The sequence below is a fragment of the Pleurodeles waltl genome, chromosome 1_1 (genome assembly GCF_031143425.1).
Source record: "Pleurodeles waltl isolate 20211129_DDA chromosome 1_1, aPleWal1.hap1.20221129, whole genome shotgun sequence".
In the NCBI taxonomy this organism is placed as follows: Eukaryota; Metazoa; Chordata; class Amphibia; order Caudata; family Salamandridae; genus Pleurodeles; species Pleurodeles waltl.
The window spans coordinates 387,809,455-387,829,988 of NC_090436.1; the positions used below are offsets into that span (position 1 = coordinate 387,809,455).

The 20,534-nt window shown below is 46.1% G+C and overlaps 1 protein-coding gene across 2 annotated transcripts in view; it reads left to right on the plus strand.

Annotated features, from left to right (window-relative positions):
• DMGDH (dimethylglycine dehydrogenase) overlaps positions 1 to 20,534 on the plus strand; it is a 458,426-nt gene that overhangs the window by 158,708 nt on the left and 279,184 nt on the right. For both annotated transcript variants that reach the window (XM_069223303.1, XM_069223293.1), the window contains exon 4: positions 12,705 to 12,869. In XM_069223303.1, coding sequence (XP_069079404.1) covers positions 12,705 to 12,869 — 165 coding nt within the window. The remainder of the gene's footprint in view (positions 1 to 12,704; positions 12,870 to 20,534) is intronic.

Genomic DNA, 20,534 nt, shown 5'->3' on the forward strand with positions numbered 1-20,534 from the left:
GTAGGGTATCTCTCCATTCCTTCAAGCTGGGGCCTTCAAATGTGCAGTAATTTCTCGCTTTGCCAGCAAGAGTGCTAAATCAATGAATTTCATAGTATGTTTAGGTTTGCCAGGTCATGGGAATCCCCCCCAATAAGCCAGCCAGAGGGGCATCTGGGTATCTTCTGCCAGTAACCTCAGATATGCAATGAAACACTCCCTCCCAGTACTCTGTGAAGGCTGTGCAAGACCACAGCCTGTGGAGTAGTTCAGCTCCCTGCTCGGCACATCAAGGACAGCAGGCCTCTTCCGCTTCAAAGATCTTGATTATTTTACCTGGGATGCCGTAAGCCCTGTGTAATATATGGAAATGTATCAATTTAAACTGGGCATTTCTAGTCACAGTGTACATGTGCGACAGAATAGTAGCCCACTGGGTCTTCAAGTGGGGAGCCTTTATCCTCTACCCATTTTATGTGCACAGTTTTTAGTGGGGTTATCAAATCTGCATGTAGTGCTCTATGTAGGAGTGTGACTGCCTTTATTCTACCGTTTGCAGAGCACTTGGCAGCCCCGTGATTCTTGGGTTCCATTGTGCCTTGCCCCCAGTGTCGCCTAATCGTAGCAGTTACTGGCGTATGTAATAGGAATTGTCCTTGTGGCAATCCATATTCCTCAACAAGATTCTCGAAGGATAGTAGTTCTCCATCCCTGTACAGGTCACCACCACGGGTAATGTCATGTTCTGCCCATCCTGACAGGCCACGAAGGGCCCTCCCTCCTGGCAGCAGGATCAGGCATCTGAAGGGGAGGTCCGAGGAATATAGCGAGGTGGCTCTTGTGCGCTGTAAGCTGCGCAGCCAGCAGACCTCATCACCTGCAGGTCCGACGGTCCCTCTGAGGGTGTGCCTTGGGCACCATGAGGATGCGAAACAGGGTATCAAACGTTGGTATATTATGAGGCATATCCTCCCCTAGTAATCGTCTTGCATGAAGCCATTGGTTATACTTCTGGAGCTGGTCAGCTCGGTAATAAGTCTACATGTCCGGAGCTGCCAGGCCCCCCTCCTCGGTTGGGCTTTGTTGTTTACTCACTTTTTGCCTGCCCTTACCCCAAATTAGGTTGAGTAGTAGAAGGATTGAGAATATACACCTGTAGGCTGGAGAAATAGAGTAGCTATGGTAAAGCCACTATTTTGGCAACTGCAATGTAGCCCGCTATGGAAAGAAGGAGCGTTTTCTGAAAGGCGACATTTACTTGGAGTTTTCTGACTGTTGCGCTGACACTTCCCTCTGACGGATCACAGGGATTGTGATACACCTGTACTCCGAGATCTTTGATTGTTGAAACCTCCCAGGTCAGGTCACATAGAGTTTGGGGTAGGGAGCACCCCAGCATATCGGAAAGATGTGGGTTTTCTGCCACTTAATGCAGAGTCCCGACATCGCTCCGAAGCGCTCCCAACGGGTGATGGCGCCTTTTAGGCCATTCTTCTTATCCCTGAGAAAAAGGATCGTTTCAACTGCATATAAGGCTATTCTGTGCTGCCCTCCCTGAACCTCCTGCCCTCTGTTAAAGGTACCAGCTCTTGCCGCATGTGACTGGTGTTCCACCCCAACTGTAAACAGCAGCAGGGAAAGGGGGCAACCCTGCCTCGTTCCTCTCCTTGCTGCATAGGGACCCGAAATTGTTCTACCTGTTTTGACCTGAGCCGTGGGTGCTGTATAATGAGGCCTGGTCCATCTGATGAATCCTTGACCAAGTCCCATTTTAAACATCGCCTGGCAGAGAGAATCCCACCTCAGGCTATCACAGGCCTTTTCAGTGTCAATGGCTATACCGACCGCTCCCTCTGCATCTAGAAGAGGAGGTTGTAGAAGAGACAGGAGTCATCTAATGTATATTGCTGTGTTCCAGTCTGGAATAAAGTCAGCTTGATCAAGGTGGATTAGTTTAGGCGTGGACAGCAGTAATCAGGTAGCTAGTATTCTACTCATACTTTTGTAGTCAATGTTTAACATTGATAATGAATGCTATGTGGGCACATGCTCTGATGGGTGCCCTGGTTTTAATAATGTGACCACTGTGGTCTCATTTGTGGTGGGGGCGGGGTAGATATCCTGCCCGCAACGCTGCTGCATATAGTTCTGCTATTTTCAGAGCAAGCTTCTTCAGATATGTTGCATAAAATTCTACCGTAAAACCATCCACACCTGGTGCTTTACCTCCGGCCATTGTCTTAATTGCTGCCCGGACTTCCTGTAGTGTAATGAGACAACCTATTTCTGAGGCCTCCTTCTCTCTTAAGTGCAGAAGTTCAGTTTCTTTAATGTATTGCAACAGAGCAGAGGAGGGGACATCTCTCAGGGGTGCATACAGGGATGTGTAGTACTCCTCGAATCTAGCATTAATGGCCTCCTGGTGGTACAGACGTTCACTATCAGTGGCTTCTATTTCGAGAATGAATGTGTTATGTGGCATGGGATTTACCAGCCATACCAGAAGGGTCCCCTCTTTATTGTGTTCGGTCATGCATGTGTGCCATATAGGCTCTGTAGTCAAAGCTTCATAGTTATTATATGCAGACATCCTTCCCTTTCTTGGCCTCAAAGAGATTGTGCCAAATCTGGGTTGCCTGTTTTTTTTCTAGCTCCATGGTTCACAGTGCTCCTTCCTTTCCCTCAGTTTCTTTCACTTGGGTGTGTCTGACTCCTCCTGTTTCCGCTATGCATCTACCCTTAATCCCATCGACCCATATCAAAACTCCTCTAGCAAAAGCAGAGCATGTTGTGGCATATATCTGCCCGTGCCACCTTTTCTTTATAGCGTCCTGTTCAGGGGTCGTCGGGTGGATTTCCTGGATCAGCACAATATGCACTGCTCTCCTTTTCCAGGTATGAGTATACCTTGTATCTCATGGTCCTATTGTTAAGCCACCTAACATTCCAGCTGGCTAAGCTATTCATTATGGAGGACACGATTGGGTTGTATTGGTGTTTTAAGTGAAGGGGCTGAGCCAGTTATGCCATGCTCTTCGCAAGACCAGGGTAGTGGGTCATGTGTGTTGTCAATGATGTGTATGGATGCAACCCAACGTAAACTCCCAAAAACTACTAGAACAGTCCTACTCCCCAGGACAAGGAAATAAAACCTCCTCATCCAAACCATCAAGCAAACCCCCAACATTCATGCACTCTTACAGTGCGCAGCTTCAGAGAGGTGGGGGAAGTGCCTTGCCAGGTTGCTCCCGGCATCACATCACGCCATCCATACTGTCAACAAAATAACATATTCCTAATTATGTTCTGATCCTAGGCCCTTTATCTCTAATTATTCAAAATACTCATCATCTGGGCAAATTCGATACAACATTTCAGTCCATGCAGGTATGTAGAGTAGCCAGACCCAGTAAGACCAAAGCAGGGCCTCCCCAGCATCCCATCATCTCAGGGGTTCATACGTATTCTGTAGTTACTTGCCAATTACATTACATCCCAGCCACCTGTAGAAAGGTGTCAGTCTAAATTATTTTGTCTGATGTGCCAGGGGTCACCAGAGTTAAAGGAGGAGATCGATGCACAGTCTGACTCTGTGTCTCTCTGTAGCATTGTCTAGTTCAATGGGAGGGTCCCTGCTCGCGCCACTAAGAGCTGCCACTATTTCTACCGCTTTCTGGCATTCTTGAATAGCCTTGGTGTGGGACGATGCAGTGCCACCACCCCTGCTTGTAGTTTTCCATGGGAGTTACATAGATTTCTTCTGGGTGGCACCCAGTTGTCCAGCCACCTCTCGAGGGATCACCTCTATCCAGTCCTAGAGATGCGGAGGGGGTGTGAAAAAGAATACATCATAGTTATGCTTTACTCTATCAGGAAAGAGCACTGCATACGGGATTCCCATGGTTCTCAGTCTATTTTTAGCATTCATAAAGGAAGCTTTTTGTTTCTGAACTTCTTTCGTAAAGTCCAGAAAGATCTGGTCACGGTGGTTGTCTACCAGTGTTTCTCCACGTAGCCCTGCTTGAGCCAGGATGTGATCATGGTCCTTAAAATTCAACAGCTTTGCGATTACTGATGGAGGGGGCGCTCCCACTAGGAGTTGTCTAGGAAGGCACTCGGTGTTCACATTCAAGCACATAGTATGGTGAAAGTCCTTTCTGGTACCACAATGTCGCAGAGTCACGGGTACAGGAAGTCAGTCATATCCGCACTTGAACCTTCATTTTGCTCTGGCAGTCTAATAATCTGTATGTTGCTCCTCCTAGACCTATTCTCTGCGTCCTCCACCTGAGCCTCTAGCGTCTTCACCTTGGCATCCATGGTAGACATGCCTTCCCGCAGTTGCGATAGGTCAGGGCACATGACCTCAAGGGTCCGTTCCATAGATGTGACTCTGCCTGTTAGCTGCTGGTGATCGTCCCTCAGTGGGCCTAGGTCAGTCACCATCATGTTTATTTTAAGTTCTAGTGCTTACTGGGAGGCGGTGATAGCTTGTAAAATGGTATTTAGAGTCGCCCCATGTTGGTTCCCCGAATGGCAATCTAGAGTGGAGTCCTCTCTTGTGTCCCCGTGGTGCGGGAATCGTATAGACCCCCACGCTCCACAGTTTTTCTTCAGAGCCGTTTTGCCCATGGTGAAGAGGCGTAGTGGTGCAGCGAGGCTTCAGTTCAGGGCCAGATAGCTCCCAGCTGGTCAAAAGCACTGGGCAGGGTCTCGCAACTACTATGGTCAGCTCTTCACAGCCCCGATCCTCCAGGTGTGGCCAAAAAGCACTGCGCCTGGAGCTGGGTGCCACTTCAGTTGTGCAGTTTTAATTGTGGATGGGAACTAGAGCGGTTTTGCCAGGCACCGGTTCTTAAGTGGTGGTGGTATACAGACTTTTTGCCAATTACCCATCCCCTTCTGTCACAAAACAGGCTGGTGCGCCAAATAGTTCTATCTAAAGGCTCAATCAGTTTTTATGTGCATCCATAGGCCACTCCTCCTCCTTCAATATTTGGTCTGACTAAGGCCCCTTCTGCAGGCACAACCACAGAAGCAACAGTATGAGGGCCAGAAGGGGGCACCCAGCAAGAAAGACCCCCCTTCACCGTCTGGTACAGTGTCCTTCCTGTGGGTCAGGTAACTCTCAGAGCAGCAGGAGATGTGTGGTCTGAGAGGGGGGGGGTGGTTTAATGGATGCCAATTTGTCCCCGCTGCAACGCATTCCACTAGGGGGTCTCATAGCAGGAGTTGAAGCGGCACGCAGTGTAGAATCGGGCATAGGATTCTGGCGGAGGGCAGACTTCGGCTGGGAGCTCCTTTGCTCGCGTGCTACTCCATGAGTGTCGGCCCCGCTCCCGCACCTTATGCTTTACAATGAAAATGAGACAAATTTAAAATTAAACCATGGGGTTTTATTATTAAAGTATTTACATAATTACAGAAGCAAATGAATAGTTAGAATCAGCCATTGAGAGGGAGTCCCAAGCCCTCACTAATGGGCTTCTTTTATAATGCAAAATACAATGAAAACTATACATGAATACAATTCTAATAGAATCACATAAATTTGGACCAATCAGGTTAAAGAACACACAATACAGTGTCTAAAATCACATTATTCAGCACTATGCCGCAGATTCACTTAGTGCATTTCCCATCCCTGGTGCTCTTCAGACACCTCAATAGTTAGTACAAATATGGTTACTTAATATACAAGGACAAGTTCTGATGTAAATCATACTGTGGTTCCAATAGATGAGGCCTTCAATTCACTCTCAGTGAACATTGTGTTACAAAGTACTACAGAAACAAATAATCATTCTGTACCTAAAACTGTGACATTACATGTCATGCAAAACTTACAAAGTATCTTGTATATGAATAGTATGTGTGCAGAGTGAGACAAAAAAATAGCCACATATTGTAAAGATAGCTACAAGCAAATCTAACCATTTTGAAATCAAGACCTACATTAACAAATGTTAAAATAAATGCAACCAGCTTGACATGCCGGTTTGCATTGTCGTATTAACACTTAAAAACCTTTCTCAGCCGCATCAAGAAGGGCTAAAATGCAAATGCCAGTTTCCAAGTCGTGGAGCAGCTGGCATATCTTCACACGTTGCAGAATTCTGGTCATATCGAAGTCGTCCAAAATGACCTTCGTCTGAGCAGCAGACAGTGGTATCCTGATCTTTTCTTTTCACTACCAATCCCAGAGGTCTGATATTCTTTATTTCAATGAGCCCTTCAAGTGCAAGCGCTTTCTCCGGGCTGAAATATTACCCATTGGAATTGCAGCCTTTTTTCCTCGTCTCTTTATTCATTTTTCTTGTAACATTACATAAACAAAATACAGTATGATATTTGTCACCGCACATACAATATAGTCAGTCTTTTGTTTCATGCAATGTAAGTCAGAAGTCAGCTGAGAATGCGAGAAATACACCAACAAGTAACCAATCAACAAACCCAACTAGCCTAGGAGAGCAGTTCAGGAAGCAGTGAATATGTGGGTGTGAGTGTAGTAAGGCCCGGGACTCTTAAGGTATGTTCTTCCATGAGAGGTTAATACTATCCGATCCCATGCTGAGGCAGTAGGGACCCAACGGGGAAATAGGATTGCCAGATTCCCTGGTGTGGGTGTGTCTACATGTCATCCCATCTCATACCCGAGTATGACTTTTGGTAATATGAGCACTATCTGTGTTCGTCGGAGCAGGGCACAACTTCCTCGCTCGCATCTTTGATTGTAAATCCTTTTATTCGGTATTACACCAGTCTGCTTAGTTACGTCATCCATAGGAGGTGGATATATTACATATTTCAGCATTCTAAATTATTCCTTTGATCTCTTTTCACCTCTAACCCTGGCAGGCGTGTTTTTGCCCTAAATCTTGATTATAAACCGACCTTTCAGTTTTGACATGGCTAGGGATTTCTTATTCTGCTATTTAGACAAACTTGTTTTAGCTTTTATAACCGCTTTTAACTCTGCTGAGAACCATCGGTTGTTCACCCTTTAATAGCTCTTTGTAGAGGAGCACTTTGTGAGCCTGGGGACTGAGTATCATACTAGGTCCCCAGACCATTTTATCCTCCTTGGTAGCCGGTTTAAACTCCTCCATCTGCTGTTTTCGATTTTGTGGAGTGAGCCACTCCCACCAAAGGCATGTGAAACAGAATCAGATTATGATCTGGTCAATCTGTCTGGTTAACACAGCGCCATTTTTTTTATTACAGATGTGAGGGCCCAGGTTAAAATTCACCACTTACCAGGTACAGGTGTCCATGAATTTTAGTTGAAATTCTTCCAGCGACTGCAAAATCTTTTAAGCTACTCCTCACAAACTATAAAACCTCAATTAAAGTGCAAGGGCAAAATAATCTTAGACCTTGAAAGCATAGCCTTCAAGTACGTCTTAAGAATATTATTTTAAAGCTCTTTAATTTCGTTTTAGGAGGAGAGTCAATGCAAATGCATTTTCTTTAACTCCCTGGGATATGTAGTCCAAACTGATTTGATGTCCAGGGTAAATGTGTATTTTCTTCTCCTTCGTTAGCACTTTGCTCATTGAGTGATAGGCACCTTTTGATTTGTTATACTAATGCATTGTGGGATATGACAAGATTTTGGACGTCAAACATATTTTCACACAAATGGTGCATGATGGCAAAGATGTAACCAAGTACATTTTGAGAGCAGACTTGGATACTATGGACTGTGTTGTGTGCTCTATAGGCATCAGTGTGATTTTGGAGCAGCATCCCTGGATGAGGGCAATTTGATTTTCTGGGGATGTCCAAAGCTCCTTGGTGGATATGCGTTTTTTGATGAAGCAAGGCTTTTCAGGGATAAGGAAGGTGCCTTCTGCTCTGGAAAGATTAAAAGAACACAGGGTGAGGGCTTTCTCCCTAAGCCTGCTTTTCCCTGTTTTCTGATAACCCCACTAAAATGGGAATACAGGGTATTTCCTTCATCAGAGGCAGCCCCTTGCAGCCATTCCAGCAACCTTCCCAACCGATTCATGAATCCAAGGACTGGGGCGATGGCAGAGGTCGTAACCAGGGCAGCATTCGTCTTCACCTTATGCAAGCACTGGTAGACCCCTTTAATCCCCCCTGCACCCTTGTACACTTGTGAGAGGCATGTAGGGGCAGGGATTATTTTTGCTTATACACCTGGCGCACCATTGCTTAGTCCTTGAAGTTAGCTATGTAACTCCTCTTTTGCTCACTTTCCCAGCTATTCCCTTTGTTGTGTTGATGGTGTTGGTGTTCCTGCAGTTGTCCTATCTTTAGTGATTCAGCACTTGCTTTCTAAGGGTGTGATCAGTGTGGTGCTCAAGGCGGAGAAGGGCACAGACTGCTGCTCTTATTTCCTGGTCTCCTTGAATGACTAAAGGGGATTGAGACCTATATTAGGCTTCTGAACACCTTCCTGAGGAAGGACTGGTTCAGAATGCTGATGTTGGCCCTTGTTCTGTCAGCTTTGGACCCCAGCAAATGGAGGATTTCCCTGGACCTGCAGGATGCTTTCTTTCATATTCTAATCATGCAGTCCCACAGGCATTATCTTCAGATAATGGTCAGGGTGAAGCATTAACAAATCACTGTTCTGCCATTCAGCATTACCCCTCTTTTCCCCCCAGATATTTATGAAGGTGATGTTGGTTGTAGCTTGTTTTTGCATTTCAAGAATGTCTTCTTGTAGCTTGGTGAATGGCTCCTGAAGGCACCATCTCCACGGCTAATCTTGCACTACATACAGGTGACAGTTTTGTTGTGGTCTGCAATGGGGTTTTTGATTAGCAAATTGAAGACCAACCTTAACCTTCAACCTGTACAGTGTTTCTTTTCATAGGCTGGTACCCATGGACATTGTTAAAAGCATTTCAACCATCACAGTGAGTCAGGGATATTCCAGCTATGATTCCGATATTTCGGGAACAAACTGTGTTCCACCTTGGATGAGTTTAAGACTTCTCGGTCCTCTGACCTCTTGCATTCTGCTGGTGCCTCTTGCTTATTGGCACATGCAGGCTCTGCAGTGAAAACATCAGCTGCAGTGGGCCCAAACTTTGGGATGCCCACTTGGATTCTATTTGAATCTCAGATGAGTCAGACTTCAGTTTGGATGAAGGAAGCCACTATGGTGTGTGGCAACTACTTTCCTTGTCCTTATATTGATCACAGTGGTAGCAGAAGCATCATCTGTGGGCTGGGGAGGCTACCTGAATGATGTGGAGATATGAGGTCTCCCAACCACTATCACCACATCAGTCTTCTGCTTGCCTTAAGGCTTTCTGCCTTCCATCAGGGGAAGAACTGTCCAGGTCCTGAAGGACAACATGACTGCCATAAAATACATCAACAAGCAGGGCAGTGTGTAATCTTGTGCACTCTGTCTGGATGCCCTTGAGTTGCTGCGCTGACTGGTTCATCACAGGATTTTCTGATGGTCAGCCACTAGTGTGCTCTCTTAACATCAGAGCGGACAAACTCACTTGCATTTGCCAACCGTGAGTGGCATCTATTGCAGAGTTAACACAGGGCATCTTTCCCCAGTGGGGTGTGCCTGTCATAAATCTGTTTGCTATCTCCGATAATGTGTGTTGTCAAGGCCTTCTGTTCCCTTATGTTTCCTCAGGAAATTCTTTCTGCTTTCGGTGGGACTCCAACCTCCTGTCCTTGTTTCTGCCACTGATTCCACAGGTCCTGGGGAAGGTCTGGGTTTAGCAAGCCCAGTTCATCCTGCTAGGCCTGGACTGGGCCCACAAGGTCTGCAATTCCAACCTGCTGAACCCGAGACTCTGTTTCCACTTCGACCCTCTCAGCTTTTCAACATTTGCCTAATCATCCCATTTGTTTGTGTCACCCATTGTGATGCATTTTTTGAAAGGGATTACTTAAGTTTCTCTCTGCACCTTTTGTTATGTCACAGTGGGGCCTTAATGTGGTTCTTACTTTTTTGATGTGCATGCACATGTAATGGTACCCTCAGGCTGCTAACTCTTAAGATTATCCTAATTCAGTCACTTTTGTGCAACATGTCAGTGTGCTATAGGTGCTTTTAGTGCAGCCACCATACACTATGTTCTACCCCTACAAATGGTTGATTCAGAATCAGGCATCCTTCTGAAGATGGTGTCACCCTTCAATATTGAGCAGCTTATCAAACTTCCTGTGCTTTTCTCAGTGCTGCATCCCTCTAAGGAGGATCAGAGGCTGCACTGGATTGAACCCAAATGGGCTCTAAGTTTCTATACTGACAGAACAAGGGAACACCATCAGGACTACCAAATGTTCATTTGGTTCACCTGTGCAAAGTAAGGAGAGCCAGTACAGAAACAGACATTGTCTGTATATTAAGTTGAGCTACACTTTAGCGGAGAAGGAGCCTCCTGATGGGTTTTGCCTAATTTCAGCAGAGCCAAGGCTACTACTTCACCATGGGCTAGAGTTGTTCCTGTGTTAGACATCTGCCAGGCTTCTACATTGGCATTCACTATGCTTTGACTCTAGGGTCCACAGGAAAGACCATTTTGCCCGTTTGGTCATACAGGACTTCAGTGCTGCATTATTATTTTTTTGCAAGGTAATGCTTTGATATAGATTTACACAGGAAAATATCCATCAGAAACCAAGTTACTTAACTTTTAGTAACAGTATGTCTTATGACTTAATGCTTAGACTTCTCAGTATGTTTAGCATGCTGCTGAGAATTCACATAGGGAGTGTGCTGTGAGCCGTGGGGTTCTATACTTGCCAGTTACCTTCTGGCTGGTGCGGAAGCTCCATGTTAAGCTGTTTTCCCAAATAAACGTATTGACTTACCTTTAAGTGATCATTGATTCTTCTTCACAAAACTATCTCTGGTGAATACTATAATCATAAACTGCTCACTGTTCTGGAGAGTGAACCTTTTGTGCTAAAATGGTCCTAAGTTTCATTTGCCACACTGTTGATGTTCAATTGTTGGTTGCTTTGTTTCTAATTGCGTGGAAAACAGTGGTGGTGTTGATGTCAGCACACAGAGGTAGTGCCTATATGCGGCTCAGTGTGCACGCATCCAGAGGCAGGGCAGAGTCAACACTGAGTGCCATAGCGCTACCTTTCTGCGCATAGGAGCTGCTGCTACTTTCTGTGCCCATTCTTGGGCCTGGGAGGATTCACAATGTGAGACATATGTGATTAGAAAATCCACCAGAAAGAGCGTTACCAGAGGTAAGTAACTTATTCACCAGGCACTACTCTGTGGTGTTCCGTTTGGGATTGCTTACTGGTGAGTATCCTTCATCTGGAAACTTCATTGGGGCATTCACCAATTTCCATGCAGTGGCAATTTAGCGCTTGTCAAGTAATATTGGCATTGGGAATAAATCTATACATCCACCCACTAGCGTAACAAACATGAGCCCCCCCCCCCCCCTCAAAATGCATGGAGCGCCCCCCCCCTCCCCCCCCTTCCCCCTTCCCCCTGGACTTAGTCATGAGCTCTCAGGCCAGGGTACTGTGCGGAGCCCCCCCTCCCCCCCCCGGAGCTTAGGCTCCCTCGTACCGCAGGGCTGCGGGCCTATGTTAGGCCACTGCATCTACCCTGTGCCATTCGGACTTGCAGGCTCAGTATAATGGCCCTCGGCTAGAGTGGACATTAGCTCAGTTTTCCTAGAGGCGCTGTAGTTTTGGCCATGATCAAATCGAATGAAGAAGATGGATCCAAATGTAACACCTGGGAGGGCTTCCATGGGGAACCGTGTGATCTGCAGAGTCTAGTAGCTGTCCTGGAGATAACTGGATTACACAAGCTCGAACCATGCATTGCGAGAATCCGCATGCGGTACCTCCGGGGCAGAAGCACAGCCCGCAGAATCTCGAAGTGCACGTCTTTAGAGAAGTCAGGTTTTTCAACTGTCTTGAAGAAAGTGTTGTTCTGCATTGGAATCCACATGCTAAATCGGGCTAGTTTGAGAAAAGTTGTCTTTCACGTCTGTTTTTAACAGTTACATGATTTGCAAGCTCTCTGCATTAGAACCTGTAGAAAGGTTCCCTCCGTTAGTGGTAGAGGCTTAAGCAGTGGAAAATACATGCATTCAAGGTGAGTCTTGATATGTCCCCAGCTTTAATTTCCCCCTTCAACAGGTGTCCTCCATGGTAGAACTGAGGACGACATAACACACAGCCACTGCCAACAGCCAGATGCCCTTTTAAGTCCCCCTGTCTCTTATTTGAGTGTAGGACCTGCTCATAACACTTGTTTTTGATCTGCTCCCTCGAAGTACGTTTAATACATCTAAGTTTTGCTAACTTAGAAGAAGAGGAAAGGGCAGACATTTGGATGCAATCCCCAAGAGACACAACACATTTTTGTGACACTGACAGGGATGTTGTGAGTAGCCTGTATCTATCAAGGGCTTGACATAGTTAATAAAAGGGGGTATATTATAGCTCAAGAATAAAGGTTAAAGCAACAGTTTCGGTTCCTATTATTGCAGTCAGCTGCACCCAAACACAAAACTGAGACAGAAAAACTTGTAAACTCAAAGCAAAGCTATTTCTGAGCAGCATGTTAAAGTTGCCTGTTCCTACCAGCGGTTTGATCTGAATGTGACGCTCCTGTAACATTGGTGAAATGTTTTCATATTGCGTTGGGAACCTGAAATTGCATGCACTTTTTAGCGGCTAATGGCTAATTACATTAAACACGTTTGTTGACTGCTTTCCTCCACCATGTTTCTCAGGCGGTCGGATTCCATCAGCCGGGCAGCATTAGAATTGCTTCTACGCCAACACGGGTGGACGAGTTTCGATACCAAATGGCACGGGCAGGCTGGCATCCGACGCCGCAGTCCCTCGTTGAGCCCGAGAGAGTGCAAGAGCTGTTTCCTCTACTCAGCATGGAGAAGGTAAAGACATATAACCTGGTGAAATGGTTGTTCAGAAGTATTTATCCGTAACTTTTTGTAGACACAGGGATTCAAGATTCCACATGCCACGTGTTTCACGAACAGGATTAAACGGTGAATGTAGGAGGCTGGCCTGGCTTGTAGTGGGTACCAGAGGTACTTACACCTTGTGCCAGGTCCAGTTATCCCTTATTAGTGTAGAAGAGGTGTTTCTAGCAGCTTAGGCTGATAGAAGGTAGCTATAGCAGAGCAGCTTAGGCTGAACTAGAAGACATGCAAAGCTCCTACTATACCACTGGTGTCATATGCACAATATCATAAGAAAACACAATACACAGATATACTAAAAATAAAGGTACTTTATTTTTATGACAATATGCCAAAAGTATCTCAGTGAGTACCCTCAGTATGAGGATGCCAAATATACACAAGATATATGTACACAATACCAAAAATATGCAGTAATAGCAAAAGGAAGTAATGCAAGCAGTGTAAAGTTACAATAGTTTGCAATAGGAGCACATGGGTATAGGGGCAACACAAACCATATACTCCAAAAGTGGAATGCGAACCACGAGTGAACCCCAAACCTATGTGAGCTTGTAGAGGGTCGCTGGGACTGTAAGAAAACAGTGAGGGTTAGAAAAATAGCCCACCCCAAGACCCTGTAAGGTAGGTGTAAAGTGCACCTACAACCCCCAGCGAGCACAGAAGTAGTGATAGGGGGATTCTGCAAGGAAAACCAACACCAGCAATGCAACAACAGTGTATTTCTGGATCTGAGTACCTGTAAGATAAGGGGACCAAGTCCAAGAGTTGCGACAGTGTCGAGAGTGGGTAGGAGCCCAGGAAATGCCAGCTGAGGGTGCAAGGAAGCTGCCACGGGATGGAAGAAGCTTGGTGTTTTGCAAGAACGAAGAGGACTAGGAACTTCCCCTTTGGAGGATGGATGTCCCACGTCGTGAAGAAGCTTGCAGAGGAGTTCCCACGCAGAAAGACCGCAAACAAGCCTTGCTAGCTGCAAGGGTCGCGGTTAGGGTTTTTGGATGCTGCTGTGGCCCAGGAGGGACCAGGATGTCGCCACTTGTATGAGGAGACAGAGGGGGTGCTCATCAAGTCAGGGAGCCCTCACAGAAGCATGCAGCACCCGCAGAAGTACCTGATTAGTCACTTAGAAGAGGAGTGCACCGGAGTCCACCCGAAGTCAGAAAAGGGAGTCCCATGACGCCGGAGGACAACTCAGAAGGTTGTGCACTGCAGGTTAGAGTGTCGGGGACCCTGGCTTGGCTGTGCACGAAGGAAATCCTGGAAGAGTGCACAGGAGCCGGAGCAGCTGCAAATCACGCGGTACCCAGCAATGCAGTCTAGCGTGGGGAGGCAAGGACTTACCTCCACCAAACTTGGACTGAAGAGTCACTGGACTGTGGGAGGTACTTGGACACAGTTGCTGAGTTCCAGGGTCCACGCTCGTCGTGCTGAGAGGGGACCCAGAGGACTGGTGATGCAGTCTTTTGTTGCCTGCGGTTGCAGGGGTAAGATTCCGTCGTCCCACAAGAGATTTCTTCAGAGCTCCTGGAGCAGAAAGGAGGCAGGCTACCCCCAGAGCATGCACCACCAGGAAACAGGCGAGAAAGCCAGCAGGATGAAGTGATACAAGGTTGCAGTAGTCGTCTTTGCTACTTTGTTGCGGTTTTGCAGGCGTCCTGAGCAGTCAGCGGTCGATCCTTTGGCAGAAGGTGAAGAGGGAGATGCAGAGGAACTCTGGTGAGCTCTTGCATTCGGTATCTGAAGAATTCCCCAAAGCAGAGACCCTAAATAGCCAGAAAAGGAGGTTTGGCTACCTAAGAAGGAGGATAGGCTAGTAAGAAAGGTAAGAGCCTATCAGAAGGAGTCTCTGACATCACCTGCTGGCACTGGCCACTCAGAGCAGTCCAGTGTGCCAGCAACACCTCTGTTTCCAAGATGGCAGAGGTCTGGGGCACACTGGAGGAGCTCTGGGCACCTCCCCTGGGAGGTGCAGGTCAGGGGAGTGGTCACTCCCCTTTCCTTTGTCCAGTTTTGCGCCAGAGCAGGGCTGGGGGATCCCTAAACCGATGTAGACTGGCTTATGCAGAGATGGGCAGCATCTGTGCCCATCAAAGCATTTCCAGAGGCTGGGGGAGGCTACTCCTCCCCAGCCATCACACCTATTTCCAAAGGGAGAGGGTGTCACACCCTCTTTCAGAGGAAATCCTTTTTCTGCCTTCCTAGGCCAGGGCTGCCTGGACCCCAGGAGGGCAGAAACCTGTTTGAGGGGTTGGCAGCAGCTGCAGTGGAGACCCCGGAAAGGCAGTTTGGCAGTACCCGGGTTCTGTGCTAGAGACCCGGGGGATTATGGAATTGTCTCCCCAATGCCAGAATGGCATTGGGGTGACAATTCCATGATCTTAGACATGTTACATGGCCATGTTCGGAGTTACCATTGTGACGCTATACATAGGTAGTGACCTATGTATAGTGCACGCGTGTAATGGTGTCCCCACACTCACAAAGTCCGGGGAATTTGCCCTGAATAATGTGGGGGCACTTTGGCTAGTGCCAGGGTGCCCACACACTAAGTAACTTTGCACCCAACCTTCACCAGGTGAAGGTTAGACATATAGGTGACTTATAAGGTACTTAAGTGCAGTGGTAAATGGTTGTGAAATAACGTGGACGTTATTTCACTCAGGCTGCAGTGGCAGGCCTGTGTAAGAATTGTCAGAGCTCCCTATGGTTGGCAAAAGAAATGCTGCAGCCCATAGGGATCTCCTGGAACCCCAATACCCTGGGTACCTCAGTACCATATACTAGGGAATTATAAGGGTGTTCCAGTATGCCAATGTGAATTGGTGAAATTGGTCACTAGCCTGTTAGTGACAATTTGGAAAGCAGAGAGAGCATAACCACTGAGGTTCTGGTTAGCAGAGCCTCAGTGAGACAGTTAGTCATCACACAGGGAACACATACAGGGCACATACTTATGAGCACTGGGGCCCTGCCTGGCAGGGTCCCTGTAACACATAGACTAAAACAACATATATACAGTGAAATATGGGGGTAACATGCCAGGCAAGATGGTACTTTCCTACAGTAAATTGACGACCAGGCATTTTATACAAACATCTCCGAACAGTACAGAAATGGAAACCATGTGGAAATGTATTCTACCTAATTTAAATGTGTGCAGAGAAGAACGCCATGCACATAAGACACGTATATTATTATTAAAGTTATTTCTGTAGGCGGCAGACAAAGCCAGAAGGGCAGTGTGGCACTCTACACATAAGATATCATAGAGTCAATATAATGCAGACACATTGGTGATAGGAGAGAACAAACAACAAGAGCAGTGGAGCACTTTACACATAATAAGATGTCATAGAATCCTAACAGAAGGTCAGCAATAAAAGGAGAAAACCAGCTATTGAATATTAACCACAGAAGTGGAGTCTTGAGAGATGAGTTCTCAGGGCCCTTTGGAAAGCCCAACCACCAGGGACTACTCCAATATGGTGAACAATGAAGTTACTTAGTCTACTAACAAGGCATGAAAAGGCTTGCTTTGAGATTTTACTGTTTCAGAAGTTGGTATTTGGGACTTTGATGATTTCTGCTTATAGTAGCTTGTTTACCCAACCGTGAGTGGGGTTTTAAGATTGAATTGAGGTATGAGTGCAATTGTGAAAGCATCAAGGGGGAGCCAGTGAAGTTTACTTGGGACAGGGGTAGTGTGAGCTATTGTTTTTGTGTCTGCTGTAACTAGACGAGCAGCAGTGTGGAGGACTGCTTTTAGCACTGCAGTAAGAGGCGGGAGACTTGCGAGCTAGGATTGTATTTCCTCCATCAAGATGTGTTAGGAACCAGGCGCTTGCATTGTAGGTTTGATCTTCCTCAGCCGATGATGATTCATAGTAGTAGTTTTAACAATCGCAGTGATTATGGGCAAAATAAAGTTAATATGAAGGCATTAATATCTACCTCTTTGGGATACTCCCAGTATTCCCAATCTTCAGATGATCAGAGGGTACACCCTTATATCACCCTCTCAATCTCATTTTGTTCTGCGATCTGTTGCTTTGCATCTGTGGCTACAGCCTTATTCTTGAGCTCTGTAAATCGGAGTCAGAAATACAGGCACAGGCAAAAAGAGCAACTCTAATTTGCAGAGCAAGTGTAACTGGCCACAGTTGTATGTCCACAGTGCCATTTTGTTTCCACTGACCCACACCTGGATCTTCTGAGCAAAATCCAATTGTTTGGAATTGTATAATTGGGCCTGGGGGGAATCATCTGACTCTAGAGAAGATGTGGTGGTCTGTCAGAGGGATAGGTACTGCCCCCATAATTGAAAAATACTCATGGTTGTTGATATGGGATTTTCAGAAATGTCCGCTGCCTCTCTCTAGATGCCAAGCATTCCGCATGCCTGAGAGATAGACTTTCATTTTGACTCAGACATCAACCAGTCAGTCAACTCTATTGCGTGGACCTTCCTGTGTCCCACAAGTGATGAGGCACATCTGTCTTCAATGCATCCCCACTGGACCAGCCCGCAGAATCTTTTCCACTGCAAAAGAGAAAATGCTCAGCGCTATGGAACACTGGCACTGTTTGAAGCCATATTTCCAGATTTGTTGATTGGAAAACACGTTTTACACTTCTAACTAAAAGCCTAGCCACCGAGCAACTGTCCACAGCTATGCTAATTGAGCTTTCTAGACATGTGGGCTAGGCAGAGAGCCTGATGAAAGTCCAGTCCCTCCACTCAAGACTTTGGTTGTGTGGTATGGTCTCACAGGAGGTTCACCATGCTCACCTGTGATAGCAATACAGGTGAGGCGGCTCCGACAGGGGTGTGCATTTCTTCATAGGCAGTAGAGTTCAGTGAGGTCTACAAAATGTGTGAGCTGTTTGGTGTGTGAACTCAAGTCTGATACTTGTGCTACCTAAGAAGTATGGATAGTCTAAAAGTCCTAGGACGCCACAGGACTCTTGAGACTTTCAATGGTAACAGCAATTAGTGGAGTACAAGTTCATCACGTTTCAGAGCGTTCTTTGCTTGGCAAGGAGATAGTGCTGCATTCCTAAGGGTTTAGACTTTGATATTTTGAAAACTGTTTTTGGGAGTCATCCTTTACTAGGATATGCGCACTAATTTGCACAGTTTTTTTCAAGAGGAGAGGGGAAGATCCTCATTTTATACAGGCCTGTTTGTTGTCTTTAGTAGCAATATGATATTAAGGTCTTGACAATGGTGGTGAAGTAATTGCTTGTTGTCATAAAGGAAGGTGGAATACTAATGGGTATTCCTTATGTTAAAGCTGATGAAATTGTTAAATTAAAAATAACTCGGAGCACAGATTTCATTTAATCAGATTGTTGTCCAGAACAGCCCCAGAAAACAAAAAATTACTGCGTTTTTCTGCCCTCCAATAGAAAAAGGCACCTTATACAACTTAACCTGCAACAAGTCTGCCACTGTGCTCCTCGCAGCAACAAATACAATTCAGAAATGTCCCTTTTACAAAACTTGCACATCCCTCTGTTCTCTTTGTGGCATGCTCTATCAATCGCTCCAGGATTTTTACATCTCGCCACTTCCTCCTGGGCAATGATTCATTCCACATCACTGATGTCCCTGACAAAGCCCTTTTCAATTCAAATCTAGCCTTCAACAATGCCGACCCTTCCATCTTCACAAGGCCATTTTCCAAGAGATGCACCAATACCACATCCAGACAACACACACACACTAGGAGACAAAAAGTCCAGCTTATGGAGCAGTTCATGCCAACTCATGTCCCTTTTCCCAACCATTTAACTTGATAGCCATGGTCATCCCATCACAACTGTTCCCTGTATCTCCTCGCAGCTGCTTGTTGAACCTCCCACTTAAAAAGAATGACTGCAAATCTATATTTTAGTATGTTCTCATCTTGGACCATCCAAACAACCTGTTATATAAACAGCAACAAACAATTAAACAAAGCCATTACTCCAACAACATAGCCCTGAAATATTTCTGAACAAAATCGGATTTCCACCTACCCAAGTATCTCATAACTTCCTTGAAACAACCACTCTTCAGCTTCTGTCGCCATTCCTGTCTGGGAAGAGTGAGTCCCATATTCCTCCGCAGATAGCTGCAGTCTTCAAGAGCCTTCTGCAGAACCTCTGACAGTGGTGATGCTGTAATCCTTGATCAGTCTTCATGTCTAAAAACTGTTCTCTACCAAACCACCGGGCCCAGGTATGCAGAGACTATCACTCATCTCCCTTGTTCCCTCTGTCTGACTTTGACCGCACCAACCTGATCTGAACCGATGTCATTGCCTCCCTAGTGTTATCCCTTTGTAGCCCCTCTTAAGACTGCAGTCTCCACAGCTTTGTTACCCAAAATGCTAAAAGAATAAACTAAGCCATCAACAAAGCAAACATTGCTTCCTGTCTGTCCCTTCAAATACCCGACAATACCCCCATCAACTTCTTCAACACCCGCAAAATCAGAGATCTCTGCACCTTTCCCTTCACCCTCCTTTCTCTGGCCCATCCCTCCAAAATCCTGTTTCCCCTCCCTCCAGCCAGTGGCTCATAACCCCAATAGACCTTTCAGCAAAAAGCCGATCCTGCCAATTTATCCGCAGTAATAACTGGGGGCATTCCTTTCTCAGTCACAACCATTATAAAGTTTACCACATCTTGCTAATGCTTCTTTAAACCCCACACTCTATTCCGCTGCCTCATCCAGATGACAAGCATTCCACCCATGCCTGAAAGAAAATAACTCTTGTTGTCTCTGACGACAACCACTCAATCAACTCTATCGCATGGACCATCCTGTGTCCCACAAGTGCTGAGGCATATCCGTCTTCACTCTCCCTTTGGACCAGTCTGCAGAATCTTTTCCACTGCGAAAGAGATAAAGCATCTTCAGTGTCATTGTCAATTCTGGCAATATGCCTTGCCTTGAACACAATATTGTCGCAAGCACTAAAACTCTGAAAATTTGCTAGACTTTTCTAACTCTCGCTGACTTTATGTTCATTATATTAACAATGGCCATGTTGTCCACATTATGCAAAAACGTCTTGCTTGAAAAATGTCTCCCCCACAAAACCACTTCCGCTAGTAGGTGAAGGAACTCTAAGAAAGCAAAGCTACTTTCACCGCTCTGCCACTTTTCCATGCACCACCTCCCTTGCCCGTAAATCCCTAATCCTGCTCTTCTGGCAGCGTCAAAAGATCTGAATGGACCATTCCACCTCCTCTTCAAAACCTATCATGGGTATTCCATTGAAATCCAATAGGAATATTTGCCACACCTTCAAATCCGCCTTCACACCTGCTGAGAGGTGCACTCTGTAATGGGACAAAAAAGCCCATGAAAGAGCCAAACCCAATCTCCTGCAAAACATGCATTCAGCCCTCACCGCCTCAAAAGCAAAGGGCCTAGCAAAACCTGAATATCATGCAAAGGGCCCATGAATACCTTAATATCACATATTTGCACTTTCGCCTTGGCCAGTTTCCACTCCAACAATGTTTGTCCTGTGGTAATCTAACCTCTAGCTTCTCAAAATCCACTTCCACCCCTAGAAAAGTTCATATCGTACATGGCCCCACTGTCTTCTCCGGGTCCAACGG